This window comes from Nematostella vectensis, chromosome 1 (genome assembly GCF_932526225.1).
Source record: "Nematostella vectensis chromosome 1, jaNemVect1.1, whole genome shotgun sequence".
In the NCBI taxonomy this organism is placed as follows: domain Eukaryota; kingdom Metazoa; phylum Cnidaria; class Anthozoa; order Actiniaria; family Edwardsiidae; genus Nematostella; species Nematostella vectensis.
This window is the reverse complement of record NC_064034.1, coordinates 13341008-13358967: the sequence shown is the minus strand read 5'-3', so window position 1 is coordinate 13358967 and position 17960 is coordinate 13341008. Positions and strand designations below refer to the sequence as shown.

The 17960-nt window shown below is 39.0% G+C and overlaps 2 protein-coding genes and 1 long non-coding RNA gene across 3 annotated transcripts; 1 reads left to right on the top strand and 2 right to left on the bottom strand.

Moving 5' to 3' along the window:
• Positions 1–2762: 2762 nt before the first annotated feature.
• Positions 2763–4217, top strand: LOC5515919. The gene has a single exon (XM_001635920.3). It carries the CDS (start codon positions 3094–3096, stop codon positions 3679–3681), a length of 588 nt encoding a protein of 195 aa, XP_001635970.1. The 5' UTR covers positions 2763–3093; the 3' UTR covers positions 3682–4217.
• Positions 4218–9199: 4982 nt separating this feature from the next.
• On the bottom strand, positions 9200–14208 carry LOC5515920 (mitochondrial ribosome-associated GTPase 1). Its single transcript, XM_032385657.2, has 12 exons — positions 13689–14208; positions 13393–13457; positions 12711–12815; positions 12290–12373; positions 12142–12204; positions 11813–11909; positions 11651–11712; positions 11526–11565; positions 11026–11082; positions 10408–10489; positions 9652–9743; positions 9200–9416 (listed from the first exon to the last, which is right to left on the bottom strand). The coding sequence occupies exons 1-12, from the start codon at positions 13819–13821 to the stop codon at positions 9328–9330; spliced, it is 969 nt and encodes a 322-aa protein (XP_032241548.2). The 5' UTR covers positions 13822–14208; the 3' UTR covers positions 9200–9327.
• A 961-nt stretch (positions 14209–15169) lies between these two features.
• On the bottom strand, positions 15170–17579 carry LOC125561269. The gene is made up of 3 exons (XR_007307301.1): positions 17393–17579; positions 17093–17175; positions 15170–16146 (listed from the first exon to the last, which is right to left on the bottom strand). It is a non-coding gene; the product is annotated as an uncharacterized LOC125561269 (long non-coding RNA).
• Between the last annotated feature and the right edge of the window lie 381 nt (positions 17580–17960).

Genomic DNA, 17960 nt, shown 5'->3' with positions numbered 1-17960 from the left:
TGTAGTGTGGTAAATCAAATAAAATAAGAATACAAGTAAAGATAAGGATGTTGTGGTGCTTAAAGAACCCCTCAAATATAGTCTACATATCGCTAACAATCACCAGGTAACAGGGCTCGAAATATCGGGGGGCGCGTACTTCATTCGGAGTAGAGGACGACTGGGAAGAAGGGGGCATGGAAGACGTGTGAAAAAAGGTCGGCAAGTGTCTGGGTAGGAGGGTAATAGTAAATTGCACGTTCCAGGTGTCCGAAATGTATATTCTTCTCTTCATCTTCAATGATCTATCTGCTAAATCTTCCTTTAGTATCGTAGTCTAATTGTTAAAGTCGCATTGTTACCAGTTTACTTCCGGTTGATAATAATAATAATAATCAGTTTATTGACCATTATCATAGTCTAGGACTAAATTACAATGGGTGGTCAGCAAAAATATAGGAATTTATACGTATTTGTAAGTGACGAATTTGGCAAGACGTTCAGTCCTAGGAATCGGACGTTCACACCTAGTTGAGCCCGAGCGTATCCCATAGCCCAGGCCCGTACCCAGGGGGGGGGGGGTGCGAACTCACCCCCCACAACGGCTAACCCCCCTCCCCCCCCCCCCCCCCAAGAAAAATCCTGGGTTCAGGCCTGTAGCCGTGGTCAACCCTTGAGGACTGGGGAAGCAGGTGCTCAAAAAAACCCGACGACTGTATGCTTGAGATGATATTGGGGCACGCATTATCGCGGCGCTCATCCAGCTGTTGTAAGCTACAGTCCTCAAGGGCGATATCGTATGAGAGCTCGGGACAGATAATGCGTAGTGCAGATTTTTGTACATTTTCTACAAGTAGGCACAGATAATCTGGCAGGTTAGCCCAGACGGGAGATTCATATTCGAGGATAGGCCTCACAATATTCTAATAGACTAGAACAATATCCGACTTGCGTAAGGCATAAAGGCGTTTACGGGCTCTTTTGACAGTATAGTCAATATATGTAATGGCTCCAGGACAGATTACTGGACAGGTGCACACCTAGAATCTTATAAGTTGCTACTCGTTCAATAACTTGACCTGCTAGTTGTAACGGCACAGGCTGATTACGTAACAATCTCCGATTATTTTAAACGGAAAACGCAAAAAAGATTTCAAAATATTGGAAGCAGTGTGTCTATTGTATGTTTCTTTGAGGATGTGATAATTTAGAGCGGATGGCCTGTTAAATATCTCGGATTCTACAAGATTCTTTTGTCGGACCTCCGGAAGTAAACTGGTGATAATGCGGCTTTAAAATATTGAAAGCAGTGTGTCTATTGCAAGTTTCTTTGAGGATGTGATTGATGATTTAAAGCGGATGACCTATTAAATATCTCGGATTCTTATAGGTTCCTTTGTATTTTAACGGTTGAGGCCCGGAGGGGGGGGAAGGGTTGTGCTTCAGGGGGGGGGGGGGGGTGCCAGGAGCCCTAAAAAATACAAATTCTAAGAGAAATGCCTATTTTTTCTCGAATACCCCCTTTAAAAAATACCTAAGGCCCGATTTCGACCCCTAAAAAATACGACGAACATTTCTGTCAGGTCGACATGGGAAGAGCCCGCCCTCCCCCCTCCCCCCCCCCCCCTTCCCCCCCCTTCCCCCCTCCTGGGGTTGAGGTTTCCGTCGGACCTCCGGAAGTAAGCTGGTGATAATGCGGCTTTAAATAGTAACTTTAGAAGCACACTAGCATACACACATTGGCACCAGTCGGGCCAAGACGGGACGCTAGCACAGTCTATTACCCGTGCAGTTCGGCAACCATGGACAGCTGTTCCGTCCTTATTAGGACTCGTCAGCATGGCATAGCCGGTTTGCCTCAGTTAAACTTCATCGGCAAAATAAACTGCAGGGCGACTTCGACTCTAACGAAGTGCTTTAAACCGGCTATGCCATGCTGACGAGTCCTAATAAGGACGAAACAGCTGTCCATGGTTGCCGAACTGCACGGGTAATAGACTGTGCTAGCGTCCCGTCTTGGCCCTACTGGTGCCAATGTGTGTATGCTAGTGTGCTTCTTAAGTTCACAGTTTAAATAGTAGTTCACAGGAAAAATACTTTTGCACCGGGTCAACTGCAGGCTCGATTAAAAGAGTTCGATTGACATTTTATTCGATTTTTTTTAGATTATACTCCGTCTGGCCTTTTGTTCTGGCAGGGAACTTAGACACATTTCCCATTCGATTTAAGCAAAACTATACCTATTTTAATAAGAAGTGTTATCCTCATGGGGATACAAGAATTACTGTATATTTTGTCTTTTCTCTGTCGTGTTGCTAAAGTAATCCGGAAAAGCGATAGCCATAGGCATAAATAGCACTCATGTAATCGCAAAAAGGGGAATCCTATGTTCTGCATTTAATGTTTCACCACCACTGCGACATAAACAAACTGCCTGTAGCTCAGGTTTCAAAATAAGCCTATTGACCCGTGAAAACCAGTCAGCGACCGGTCTGACCGCTTGGACAGAAATCTTTTCTGGGGGAGGAGCTGGGAGCTATACAAAACAATTCCAAATATTTGCATCAATTTCGATAAAAGAACAAGAGACATAGAAAAATAGTGCTTGTCAGTTTCAGTTCAATCTCTCCAGCCTTCTAAAAAAATGTATCGAGCTAAGAAAAGCTTGCGAAATTGATATGTATAATACATTCACCCTCCCCTCCCCAACATTTAAAACAAGCAATGCTATTGGTTTATCGTTAAACAATTTGCTCAATGACCAAATAAAGCACCAAACACGCCGGTTGAATCGGTCATTTCTTTGGAAGCAAGGGAGGGAGAAGTTTGTTCCACAAAAACTTAACGAAAAGTCTTTTCCGATTGCAATCGTTTGTCCTAAATGAGTGAGTCCTCTGGTGTTGGAGAAGACGCTTCGGATGGCAGTATATGTTCTCACCCGAAACCTTGGCTGCGAATTGTGTCCATAGTCGTGTTCGACGAAGGAAGCTAAATCAGCAAAGAAATCGGCAGCTTGGCCATCGAAATATTCCGCCTAATAACTTGAACATTACGGTCCAAGGCCGTAGAAAGCAGAAATAGACTTAATATTATCTTTGGATATAGCTTTTACTTATGAAGAACGAAAAGTTGAAGTCATACACAAGCAAAGTCAAGATGGCCGCCAGCGCCGCATCGGCGACTTCTTTCGCTACCCCTGGGTCGGTTTTCGCTATGGTGGACAACATTCTTTGCGCAGTTGCCAACGCCAGGCACAACAAAACATATATTGTGAAATTCGTGCCGATGGTGAAGCAGATTACAAAGGTTTTGAACGGTGCAGATGCTAGTTTTATTCGCCACGCAGAATTCTACAGCGATCTGAGAGAAACTTTGAAGAAGATCGAGCAACACGTAAAAGAGTGTTCACTACGCGGGAAATGGGCTAAAAAGCTAATGGCTAAGAAAGATCAGAAGATGCTAGAGGAAATGGGACGACACATCGATCACCTAATAACAAGAATCGTGTTTTCATTTGCCCAAAGAGTAGAGCTTATGAATATCGCTCGACAAAAGGCTGCCCAGAAGAAACTGAATTTCTCAGTGATCGAGGAAGAAGATGATGTTGACACAAACCCAAGCGAAAGCGAAACATCGAGTACTTATGGCGAAACGGCATCGCTCGCTAGTGTTGAGGACTCCAGCATCGGACTTGAGCGTTAAAATGTTTTACACCATTGCCGTTTCCAGTTGAGGTCGGACATTTTGTCACCCCCTGCATTTAAAATGAGCGTCGTGGTTTGAAATATGCATCAATACATTTGCGGCTGTTTGTCATAAATGTAAAGTACAAAGTCTTTTAGAAAATAAATGAATTAATGTAGAACTAGTACTGTTAAAACGAACTACTGTTATAAGTACTAATCAATTTCAACACTAGCAATAATAAAAAAGGGACTGAACCTTTTTAGTATAAGGCACTTCCAAAAATAAAAAAATACGAAAATAGTTCATACTTCTAAGTTCGAGTACCGAACTTCTAACCTAACTTCACATAATCAAGCCCAGTAAGTACATGCTGTAAATAGTTTTTTTTTCGCTGAGCATCATGATATTTAGTAGGACTTGATATGTTATACATAGAATCTAAAAAGTCAAACCAATATTTTGCTTGTGTATAGGTAGAAAGACTTATATTTTACATATATTTTCGGTGACTTATTGTATATATAAGAAAGGCGGATTAAATATGGATGGTATGTGCTGTGTGGTATTTTATATTATTGGCAGATAGTCAAAATTCTCCCTGACACCAGGGTAAGAGGTCAAGTTGATGGAGCCTTTGAAATTTCTAACTTATCAGTGCGGTCTTCAGCCAGGTTCAGGAGGAACGCGTAACGCAATCATTTCTATTGTCTCACCGAGGTCACGCATCAGTCGTGCTGGAAAACTACTGCAGACCGGAAAAGCTGGTTTTTTTTTCGCGCCCGCGCTCTATATACGGGAGCTGATTGTTGCATAAGCAAGAGGAAGGTTATAGGAGTATATCGACGTGAAGTACGGCCAGAGTTCGCAAATAAATATCTATTCATCGGAGTGGGACGATAGCGCATCGAGTGTCTTGTTCGCCATCTTGGAAGAGGAATGTGGTAGGTAAATATATTGGACCTTGATTTTAGCTTGCTTATGTATTTTTTTCAGTGATGAGATTATTTTTCCCCGGTTGTGTGATGAAAAAAGCTGAAGAAGCTGAGCATTTTTCTCAAACAAAAAATCCAAGAGAGTTCTATGCCACCTTGAATGCAGTCTATGGCCCAAGATCAAGAAATTCTCATCCTGTTCGCTCTAAAGAAGGCACTCTTTTGGCCGATCCCATAGAAGTCAAAGGTAGATGGGTGGAGCACTTTAGTGATTTGCTAAATCTCCCAAATGATGTTGACTTAAAAATCGTGGACGAATTTGACCAATTACCAATCATGCAGTCTATGGATGATCCTGTTACAGACCAGGAGCTGGAAAAAGCCATTTCAAACACCAAACTTGGGAAGAGCCCTGGTTTTGATGGTGTCCTTCCAGAAGTCATTGTTTATGGTGGTCGCTGCCTGAGAGCTTTTCTTCTCATCCTCTTTAATATCATCTGGGCGTCTGAAATCATTCCTCAAGTGTGGAAAGATGCAATTATCACCATTTTATTTAAGAAGGGCGACAGAACCGAATGTGGAAACTACAGGGGGATATCACTACTAAGCGTCGTGGGGAAAATATTCGCAGATATCATCTTGCAAAGACTACAGCTGCTTGCGGAATTTATATATCCCCAGTCCCAGTCAGGGTACCGAGCTGGTAGGGGCACTATTGATGGCATATTCACTCTTCGTCAGCTTATGGAAAAGACCAGAGAGCAACGTAACAACATGTATATAGTCTTTATAGACTTTGTGAAAGCCTTCGACACTGTCAATCGTGAACTTCTCTTTTCGATCCTTGGCAAACTAGGATGCCCACCAAAGTTCATAAGTATAATAAAGAAGCTATATTCTGATGTTCATGCTAGGCTAATCGTAGACGGAGAGCTAACTCGTGCATTTGAATACAACTGTGGTGTCAAGCAAGGATGTAAGTTAGCACCAACTCTATTCGGCATCTATGCTGCTGTCCTGCTCTGGTTGGCCTTTAATAAAATTGAACACACTTGCAGCATCAAGATAAGATTCCGATTTGATGGTAATCTCTTCGATCTTCGCAGGCTCAAAGCAAAAACAAAAGTCCTTACGGAATTCATCAGGGAGGCACAGTACGCTGACGATATCGCCTTATTTAGCGATACCCCAGAGGGTCTGCAGTCTTTACTTACATCGTACAATGAACTTGCTAAGAGAATGGGGATGCGCATTAACACTAAAAAGACGGAGACTATGTGTATTGGTAATACTGCCGACTTTTATGTTGATGGCATTAAGCTGGTCAATGTTACTCACTTTAAATACCTTGGTAGTATCCTGTCAAGTGACTGCTCAATGAGAGCGGAGCTCACATCTCGTATACAAGCTGTATCATGTGCTTACGGTCGCCTTCGAAAGAGAGTTTTCGACTCACGTGATCTCACTGTACCAACCAAGATCGCTGTTTATAATCAATGTCTAATGCCTCTCTTATTGTACGGTAGTGAGACATGGACTGTATATCAGCATGAAGTTAGAGAACTTCGTACTCTGCAACAACGCCATTTACGCCTAATCCTCAAGATCAAGTGGGATGACTATATAAGCAATGAAGACGTCCTCCGTCGTGCAAACGTAGATGATATTGAAACAAAATTAGCTAGAAATCGTCTCCGCTGGCTTGGTCACCTCTGCCGAATGGACGATGACAGAGTGCCTAAGCAGCTGTTATTTTCGGAGCTAGAACACGGGTCTCGCCCAGTTGGTCGTCCTAAACTAAGATTCAAGGACATTTTGAAAAAAGACCTCAAAATTGGATGCGTCCTTGTAGCGTGGAACTATCATGTACATAATAGAAAGGAATGGAGGGCGATCACAAATAACATCTGCACGTCATACGACAAAAGAAGATATGAAACCTATTTAAAACAAAGGGAAGCTCGCCGTAAAAGGGCGGAGAACAGTTAAATACAAACTGTGCTATACCCGTTCGCGGGTGCAGGCGCTTATATTGTGTGATGAATAATCTATGCCCTCGCCAAATTTGGTGAGGTGCACATCTCTAGTAAAAAGAGCACATCTCTGAGAAGCAACGTCTCTGTTATTCATCTACGTGATACAGTTATCAGAGCAGTTGTATGAAGTGAGATGAAGCCTGTGTTTCGCCTTACCTATCGTGTGTGTAATTTGAAATACATTCCTTATAGTCTCTTTATAGTTCTAAAAGTGTTATAAGGGTTTAAATGTGCCAAGAATTGCCAAAGACAGAGCATCGCAATCGGAATGGTAGACGATGATCGGTCGATGATACCAATGAAATATTACAATTGTAACTTTTATTTATTTGAGCACTGATACATCTTATAGGCCTCTACTAAAATAAAAGGGTCTTGTGAATTCCAACTATGTGACTTTCATTGTTTGACTTGATCTGCAGGTTCAAGACAACACAAAGAACAACAAAGCAAAATTTACTTTTTTTAGTGTGTTAATTTTTAGAGTAGGCAATAAAAACACAAATCCTTTCTCGTTTTGGTTGAGCGCTTGTATGGGTTTTAGATAGCGAAATATCCAATAAAATGTTGAACCAAGCAAATTTATCGTGAAGGCTCTAATTCCATTCATGTAATAAAACAGAAAATCGCAGAGTACTACCATCGAGGTTGAATTCGGACCATATGTTGACTTTGCGAAGTAAACAATCTGAAAAAAAGCCTCCTCGCAGTTGCCGTTCCATCCGCTATACAAAATATTAACCAAAAAACAAATAATGTTCAAAGTTACTCCATGTAGTTACCTTTTTACTGGTAACTTATATAAGTCCCATAACATGAAAACTCTTTGCACGATTCCAACTTCTCCCCAGTATACTTTATCCGATCGTCTCGGAATGTAGTAGTGCGTATAGGTTGTTCAAATCGCTTAACTAATAAACAATGTCAACACGTTTGTTCGTTGCCCTACATAATTCTGCGATAAACAGAATCGAGTCAAATGGACAAAACGCTCTCTAATCCGCCATCCTGAAAACTGGTGTGAATATGGTTGAGAGCGAGGGAGACTGGGCGACTCAATGTTTTGATCGATGACGTCAGGCTATTGTATTCACGTTCCTCCTGAACTGGCTGAAGACCGCAATGCTTATATACACACTTAGTTACAGATTAGTTCAAATAAGTTGAGCTACTGGTGGTTTTTTCACAGGCATTACTTTATAGCTAGGTTCTTTGTTTAGTATGTGATACCAATAAACAAAATAAAAACACTTCTTCATTGGTAGTTGATAACACAAAACCTGATTAGTTAAAGTAGCATCGCTGCAGCGCAGGAAATTTTATTAGTCATCCTGAGGCCTGAGGGGAAATTTAATTACTGAATTCCCCTAGTTGCCATGGTAGAAGTTTGTTAAACCATATTAAACAAGGAAATGAATTATAAATTAGGAGTAATGTTAGGTTGGATGAGCAAACATGGTCCAATGAGTCTGCCCCTTCTACGTCATCTGTATCTCTTAGACCACTACACTTTCACAAACAATTCTCAATCAAACAACCGCACCCTTAGAATGATTAACAAGATTGCTCACTGATACACATTTATACAAAAATGAAACAACCCACATGGATCTAGTCTTAGGGTTGTTAGGTGTGGGGTGAGAAAAGTGTAATCCTTGCCAAAGAGATCTCTTATGTTGATATTGATGTAAATGTTTGCGGCGAATAATCATCCCGCGGTTGCGGGGTCATTTATTTAATCACTAAATTCCCCTTGTGCCATGTTATAACTTATAATTATAAATTATTAAACAGGGAGGCTCAAGGCAGGAATGAATTTTGGGACCTGAATAATGCTTAAAAATGGTTACAAATTTACAAAAAATAGCCACCACTATTTCTTTCATTTATATTACCAGGTTCTCATAAGTAGGGGAGATCATCTGTATTCTGTAAGTGCCACTGCAGTTCTACAGACCAGGCTATTTTTGGATTCATGTAGCCTCCCCCACAGTCATCTTGAGTGATTTTGTAATTTTTCAGTATTTCTATGAATAGGGGTTCCTGTGGTAAGTTGAAAGGGAACTGGAAGCCCAAAGAGGAGAGGGGGAGAAATAGCTCTTTTCACTAACCTAGGTCCCCACTCTTTCTTGAATACAGAAAACAGGAAGCCCGAAATGAAAATAAAAAGTCTTTTTCCACTTGAGACGCCTGCGACGGAGGCTAAGATTCATGCACGGATAGGCTAATCACTTTAAGTACTGAAGAGATCACTTTTAGCTTATTTTAGACTGCCCACAAAGATAAGCAAAGCCAAAAGTCAACATCTGCAGGCATCTTGAGTCTTTTTGTAATTTTTCATTATTTTATGAATTGGGGTTCCTGTGGCGAGTTGAACCAGAAGCTGTTTTTTTCACTAAGCCAGGCCCCCATTGTTTCTTGAATACGCCACAAGAAGCCCAAAATAAGAAAAAGCCTTTTTCCACTCAAGATACCTGTGGAGGAAGCTAAAAATGCCAGAATGTTATTTGCCCCTATTTATGAGCCCCTGATATTACATATACTATAATACAAATGATCTAAAAATATGGGGCTGATGATGGCTAGTCTGCCGTCTATGTTTTATTTGTGTTTCAATAATTTTTAAATAATTGGTGTAAAAATATAAATATGATTTTCCTTCTAATCCTTCTAACCCAAAATTTTAAATCCTTTTAACCATCCAGCATAAAACATCCATATTCGCCCTTCCTGTAACTTGATATGAGCTGGATGGAAGCTCTTAAGTAGTCTGGTCTGTCACCTACAAAAAAAACAAAAAACAGGTGAATGCATCACAAATTGGGTATGCTCCTTTACTTGGATAACATTTGAAGTATTTCTCATTTGGCATAACATTTCACCTGTCATTTTTCTCCACCAACAAGAAATGAGGGTTATGATTGCTATTGTGACAAAAACCTATATGAAAAGCAGGTATAGAGCTTGCATGAAATCATTTTTCCTATGGTACAAATATTACTATAATTACTATTTACCTTTTATTAAATATTGTTGGGCTGTTGCCATGTGTCGTAGCACAAAGTCTATACTGTCTGATGGGTTCTCCAATCCAAGCTTCTGAACATATCTATAAAATAAAAAGTCACATTAATGTTTTGATAACAATAACACAATAGTATTTCGTTAAGAATAACCATGACTATAATTTGACAAATTATTTTGGACCCTTAAGCTTAGTCGAATTATTCTTGCTTACAAACTGTTAATACTGAGATGATTACAAAATCGCATCTAATCAGGATTCAGCACTATATATTTCTGCCCATTTACACTTGTTTTCAGTCACACATGCAGCCTGTGCCTGTCGTTTACAAGTCACGACTGTGTTTTGGTAGACGTCAATCATAACTTTTGAATTTTTTCAATTTTGCATCTGTCACACCTTTAGATCAATCACAACCAAAAGAACATCAAATTGGATCGCCTTTATGGCTACAATACTGTCACCCAGAATATACTGACTGATAAAAATAAAGGCAGCAATTGAATTGTTTTTTAGGCTTTACGCCATCAGTGATTTAGTTGTATGTATCTTGTCTGCTTTCTTAATGCCTGGTGCTTTTAGAGGTCCTCTTATTGGTTAGCTGTTAAATGGTCGTTTTCACTGCAAAAAGGCTTCTGTCACCAGAAAACAGTCGCAACTTGGGAGGTGCATGTGAGGCTGAAAACAAGTGTACTTGACTACATGACAGAAGCTATCCTAAAAAATCTTGTACTAGTAATGTACTTACTCTAACTTCTTTCGTTTGTTTAATGTGTATAGTATGAAGTCAGCAATAAGATCCTCCCCAATCATATGGTCTTTAAAACAGCCTACAATTAAAGGTGATAAATAAGTACAATTGATTACTCAAAGGAGGATCTAGGGGTGTGTCATAGGCCTAAAGGTGTGCCAGGGCCCACCTATTTTCAGAATATTGTATATAATAGAATATAAGGAAATCTATGAAAGAGCTAATAGTATGCCTCCTTCGTGAAAACTTTAACACCTTATTGTAACTGCTGGATCCCCGTCTGTTGCTATAAGGAACTTTAAGATGCAGCAATGGCAACAGCTAGAGAGACATGATCAAGAAAAACACTTAGGGCTTGGCGATAATTTCCTTATAAGTTTCAATGAAATTAACTAAAATTTATATTTAGGAAAAAACAGAAATCAACAACCTATTCTCAGAATAAAAGAGATATTCGTAAGGAGATATTAGTATGTAAGAACAAAATAATGCCCCCTTCATGAATTCTTTGCTCTTCCCTAATTGTAACTACAACTAGATCTGCCTGTTGTTATCAACAAATCATACAGTTATTTTATGAACAGCTTTTCCTGAAACATTATAAAAGACTCTCACCTATTGATGCAAGCTTCATACCAATTTCTGCAGTTGGAATGTGAGGAGCCATTATACCTGAGATAATAATGTTGTTATCAGTTAAAAAATTTTAATTATCCATCTCTCACCCAAAAACATGTTAGAAGGGGCACTGACATAGCTGAAGATTTGAAGAGTGATCAGTTCTGTATTCTTTCTGAACAATACAAATATGTCGGAAATTAATGGAAATAATAATTAATAGTTATTTTTACATTTATTTAAAATATATAGAATAGGCCAACATGATCCTTTGTATATAATATCATTCACAGTGAATTTTAAATTCTTTCTGCTTTTTTAGAAGTATAAACAATATTTTGCATTTGCTTAATTGCAGTTTTTCGTCATAATTTCTCATATTCTTCACACAAATTGCAAGGGTGTGTGCTAACCCAATATACACACATCACATGATTCATAACTGCTTTTGGAGTATAATGAAGCAAGAAAACCAACAAGAACAAGTAGGTGAGTACCTGGGGTGTCAAAAATATACATCTTTGGCTCATCATTAATCTGTATAATAAAAAAGTGTTGGATGAATCAATTCTAACCCTTATCTCATGACAAGGCACCAATAAGGATAATGGGCTGCACAAACCATAATATTTTCTTGAATTGCTGTTCTCATTCCTGGTAACTTCCCCACTCTGGTTCCTTTACCTTTAAAATAAAACAACATCAGTAAAATTAAAAACAGATAAGTTATATACTGTACATGTATCACATCACCACATAATAAAGATTAAGTTTAGAAGCAAACCTTTTCTAAGGTGAGTCCTTCTTAGAGCATTGATAAGCGAGGATTTCCCTGTGTTTGGAAGTCCACACACCAGAAGATGGTATGGCTTATCTGGATCCTTAGTAAAACAGGACATAATTAGATTACATGACTGCTTATAGATAATTCCAATTGTATGCATTCTACAATTAAATGACAACTGGGAGGTATCAAGCTACAATAGACTTTATAGGGGTCAGAGAATCCAAAATGTCATATCCAAAACAGTAGAAGAATCCAAAAGTCTGTTGCAACCACCATCATCACGACTATAAGCAAAATCATCAACAAACTGATAATACAAAACCAACCTTTCTGATATATGAGCCCTCATATTCTGCATCTTTGACGGCATCTAAAACAGCTGGAACAATCTGCAAACGGTTTTAATAAATATTAAATTTATTTAGTGTATGATGATCAATTGGAACCTTGAAGAATGCAAATCCCAGAACAAACCCTTTTCGCAGAGTAGTGATGTTGTGCCTTGCAGTCAGTAAAGACTGTTCTTATTCCCTGTGACTCAAATTTTTTTAGAACCTCCTAAACAGACAATAAATGAGTTTAATTAAAAGCAATACAGCATAATGTTTTATAAGCCAGCTTAAAGATAGTCTGATTATTATTCCACATACAGTAACACATTATTTACAAAAACTAAATTGCTTCAATCTCAGATATAAAATTGGCATAAAAAATTAACTACCTACTCACAGGAATTAGAAGCAGGCAATCAATTATAGTACAATCAATCATAGTACAATCAATGTTAGTACAATTGAATTGAACTTCATTAGGTGGAATAATGGGGAATGGCTTGTTTTATTGTCGTTTTATTATTTTTCTGTAAATTTCAAAAAGTGCTTAGCATGTTGTATACCTGACGCTTGCCTGGCTCAACAAGATCCATTTTGTTTAGCAAAAGAACACTTGGTCTTCCATTTAACTTTTCACGAAACTTTGGATTTCTTCCAGAAAAAGGAATATAATAAAAAGTTAAGGAACTAACAAGGTTGTCAATGCAGAAAACAAGCACACTGTAGCATTACATCATTTATTATCATCAACCAAAATCCCATTCTGAATGCTTATACATAAAACATGACTTCCTTCATGCTCCACCTCCACTCTCAAATATTTGAACAAGACTGTCCTAATTTACATAACAATGTCACAAGAACATGTCACACAACTAAAACAGTTTATTATCCTAAGGCTAAGTTCAAGCATCGTATTATCCATGAGATGTTTTCAATGCAAATGCATGCAAGTGAAGGTGAAACAGTTGACTTGCTTCATTTGCACGCATTTGTATTGCATATGACTCATGGATAATACGACGTTTGAACCTAGCATAATTAATCCTATCACATTTGTTATGATCAGTGTTTGATATCATTAACTAGCATTATTTTCAAGAATTATATTTATTTAAAAGACAGTGAACTATTTGGAGTTGATAATAAGCTTTAGCAAGCGATCAACGTCAAATCAAGTGCGAATTTTGTCAAAGGGCGAATTCAGTATCTATATTAACCAAATATTTTAATATCAAAGGATATTCTCGCATCATGCACTTCAATGACACAGTCACATTTTCGAACAAGTGACTCCATAACACGTAGACCTGTAACATTAAATCAAAGAAACTTTTAAGACAAAGCTGCATCTGACGGTCTTGAGTAGCCCGAGTGTCAGGCCCTTTTATCGTTCCCTATGAAGTATATACCGGGAAGCGATTTTTTCCTCTCCGACTTTTGAAAAATAATATAAAATCGCCTGACACTCGGGCTAGGTCTTGAGAGACTGCTTGAATGTAAACTTTAAGTATGTCAACCTTTACTTTTGTTTGTCTAACCTTTCGCCATATGTCCAGGGAACCATTTTACGAACAAGCTAGGGTGGAAGTGTTCTGGTAATTTGTAAGAGCTCCTAAAACTCGCATTAGCCAGCCAAACTTCTGCTCTACTCGCGTATTGACTGACCGCCATTTTGCTTTATGAGCCAGCGATCAGAAAAACAACGGACGGCCTGTGCTAATGTGCCCGAGGATAGACTTGGCCGAGTACTGAATCTTTCCCGCCCTTTCACCCACGTGAGTAGTGATGGAAGGTGACGGTTGGGATGGCTGGACGTTAACGCGTTCACGGTGATGGCGTTCGGTTTTCCGTCAAATTCTCCATTATTTACGGCAAGGGAGACAAAGTAGTAATAGCCAAGAGTGTAGTAAACCTAGACGATGGCGCTAAGAAGGATGAGTTCATAAAAAACGACGAGAAGATCATGTTCTCGAATGACTCATTCATAGCCGAATGATTGCTGCAAACGAATTCCCTGAAATCGATGAAAGTGCCATGCAGTGACAGGTTGGTGGTCATTACTATTTAAAGACATTAATTCCTTTGGTGTTCTCTCATTACCAAAATACCGCACAACATTTTTGTTATTGTAAATAACCTGGATCACAATGTGGTTCAAAAGGTTGTTGACTGTGAATCAAACCCCTAAAAGCAACCCCTTATTCAAATGTGTTCTTTTTCAGGGAAAGCAGTATCTTCTGAAATGGAAAAAAAAATTGTGCATTTCAGAACTCATGGGAGCCGGAACACTACCTCATTCCAGCTTAACTCAGGTACAGTCACTTCACATATTCTGATGATTGGGACACAGTAGGCTCATGGAACAGCCGGAACACTACCTCGTTCCAGCTTAACTCAGGTTACAGTCACTTCACATATTCTGATGATTGGGACACAGTAGGCTCATGGAACAGCCGGAACACTACCTCATTCCAGCTTAACTCAGGTACAGTCACTTCACATATTCTGATGATTGGGACACAGTAGGCTCATGGAACAGCCGGAACACTACCTCATTCCAGCTTAACTCAGGTACAATCACTTCACATATTCTGATGATTGGGACACAGTAGGCTCATGGAACAGCCGGAACACTACCTCATTCCAGCTTAACTCAGGTACAATCACTTCACATATTCTGATGATTGGGACACAGTAGGCTCATGGAACAGCCGGAACACTACCTCATTCCAGCTTAACTCAGGTGCAGTCACTTCACATATTCTGATGATTGGGACACAGTAGGCTCATGGAACAGCCGGAACACTACCTCATTCCAGCTTAACTCAGGTGCAGTCACTTCACATGTTCTGATGATTGGCACACAGTATTCTGCATGACTGTTAACCCCAAAATGTTTAAAGCCTGGAGATTCCTACGAGGGGGGAGGGGAGGGGGCTTGGGTCAGCGGACATATAAGTGATTGGTTGTGGTTTCTGTGGTATACATGACTTCAGACCTAAAAAGAGACATACGGGCTAATGCATTGTTTTTATTGGGGTTATGCTAATCTATTTTGCTACGCCCCCTACCCAATAAAAAGCTCCCCCCTAAACTTACAAGTTTAAATGAATGCCCCTCTAATAAATGCCCCCCCTTTATTTAATGCCCCCTACCCTCCCTACTAGCTTAAAAACAAACGGCATAGTAGTTTGGCTTCTACTGGGTGAGATTTGCTTAATGTCAAGAAATGCTTGCTACGCTGTGTAATCCTACTGAGAGTAGAACTCCACTGGGGGATCAAGATACAGAAACTTTAAGAAAACAATGGGGGGCATATCTCTCTGTGCTCCTCATTCAGATACGTCTCCTATTTTCTTTTGATCACCAAAAGTAAAAATGGCTAAGGGTTATAATAATTAATGTGCACAAATAGATAGATTTGTTTATATAATAACAATGGCCCTGTTTGCTTGGTAGGATGTTACTCTTGGTATCATGCGTTCTCCTCCTCTCTTTTTATTTCACTGGGTTTTGACTTTCTTATTGTCCAGCTTGGCTTTGACTGGGAGCGTATCCTGTCCCAACCAGAAACGTAACCAAGCAGTCTAGTACCACTTGATGCTCTGGACTTCTCTGTTTGCTATAAAGTAGCACACGCCACGAAGAGGCAAGTTGGAGTCGAGAAATCAGTCTTAGGGTGTGGGACTCGATCCTATGCGCGCATGGTCAGACTCTACTCTAAATATGTCTAAATAAAATGTTTAAGATTTTAGAAAGTTTTGATGCTTTTTTTCGTTGTTTTGAGTTTTGAGTTCGTTTCCATATTTGTTCTTTATCTTCAACTAGCATCATAGATGGTTTCTCAGCACATTCCGCAGTATTTCTTATGGATTGATATCTGCTAGTTGTTTATCTCATTTGTTTATTGGCTAGTTGTTTATCTCATTTTGAGAGAATTTCATTGTCAGGCGGCCCTGTGTTTTCAGGTTGCGTCTTGCTGGAACCAATAGCCATCTGAAATTCGGTAAAAAGGGAAGAAGTTTACCTGTATACCAGTGAAATCAATTATTTTTGTGGCATTGTGCTTGAAGATGCCAAGCCTGTACATTGGCTTTAAAAGGGTATCTTATTTTTTCAAGGCTTATATTTGCAAGCAATTCTCTCATCAATGATTATAATAGAAAAAAAGTCAATTAAGTTATAAAGAAAAAAATATTGTCTTCATCTGATCTTCTCTTCGTCCGTCCTTACTGTCATGCTGCCTGTTTACAGAACTTCACACTCAGATATCTCGGAATAAAATTTCATCCCTTCTTGCTCCAAATATGTGAATTAAAGGTAAACATCTAACCATCCGATTCCTGCGAGAAATGTTTCTGGGGCAAGAGAGGTAACTATGGCCTTGGTCTATAATAACTGTCTTCTGCAAATTTCTTTAGCTCCCTTTTCGTACAGCGTGTATATTTCCCTTGACACAGTTTTAATCTTTTTCTGAAGTTTTTTTTTATTATTGCATTAAGGGTGGATTACATTCTCATCAAATCAAGGATGATTTTTTATTGCATGGATTTACTGTGTCAACTCTCTCTCTCTCTCTCTCTCTCTCTCTGTATTTTATGGAAAAAAACATGCAATTTATAATTTACTGTTCTCTATAACTAAAACTAGATTTGATTAAGATATTGGTGTATTTAAAAATAGTGCGATTTGATTATGTAAAAATAGTATGAGGCCACACTTCGTTTTGATGAAAGTGTGCGCCTGTTGTCCTTCGCAGTGCGAGGGATAAGGTAACCCTTCCTGATTCCTAATAATTTAAAAAACCTGTAAATGGCGCAAGAATGAAGGTTCTCTAATAAGAGAGCTTTGGTCCAACAGTTAAAGCCGGGATCTAGGATTTTCAACAATATTATACCTCAAAAGACAAATAAATATTCACAACAAAATATTAAATACAAACCTTTAGCATGCTTATCAGCCTTTGACCATTGCAGCTTTATCTGGATGCTTGAGGGATTTCGGCGAGATGTTACTAAAGGAAAACTGATAAAAAAATTATAGCTAAAATAATTTACCATGACTTCAGTTTTGATTACAGTGGCAAGTAATATATGTGTTCAGTCAACTCTAAGCCACTCAATTTCACAATGATAGAGATTCTTTTTTGCATGAACAGACATAGGTAGTGCCAGGGGATATGAATAGGAGCTTTCAAATTCGAATAAAGTTGGTCCACGCGGCAGTGTCAGTTCTGACATACCTATTTAAGAGAAATTTTTCCATGACTGTAATGGCATATTATTACGTCCGCGGAAACAGTAAATGCGACTCTCTGAATGGTGCACGTTGGTCCACGCGGCAGTGTGATTTCTGACATACCTATTTTTAGAGAAATATTTGAATGACCGTTGTAATGGCATATTATAATAAAAAAAAGAAATTTCAAATCAAAATAATCTGCATTTATTTCATTGAATAACAGTGGAAGACAGAAATAACTGGTCAAATACCACCAAGCCCAACTAATATATATATCAGTTGTTATTGAATACAAAAATTCATTAATTTGATACCCCTAAAGTGTAGCAGTATCAGAATAACCATTAAACACCCCCTGAGGGATAGTAGTTGGGTGAAGTTTATACCCTAAAAGATAGAATGATTATCTACACCCCATCTACTTTTTTGGAGAGTCAAACCCCAGGGGATGGGGGTCATGGCAGAAATTAGTAATGTACCCAAGACACCAGGATTTCCTTGGAAATGGATATAAAATATAAAAACTACCCCAAAGCTAGTTTGCATCCCCTATATCCTTAAAGTTGCTA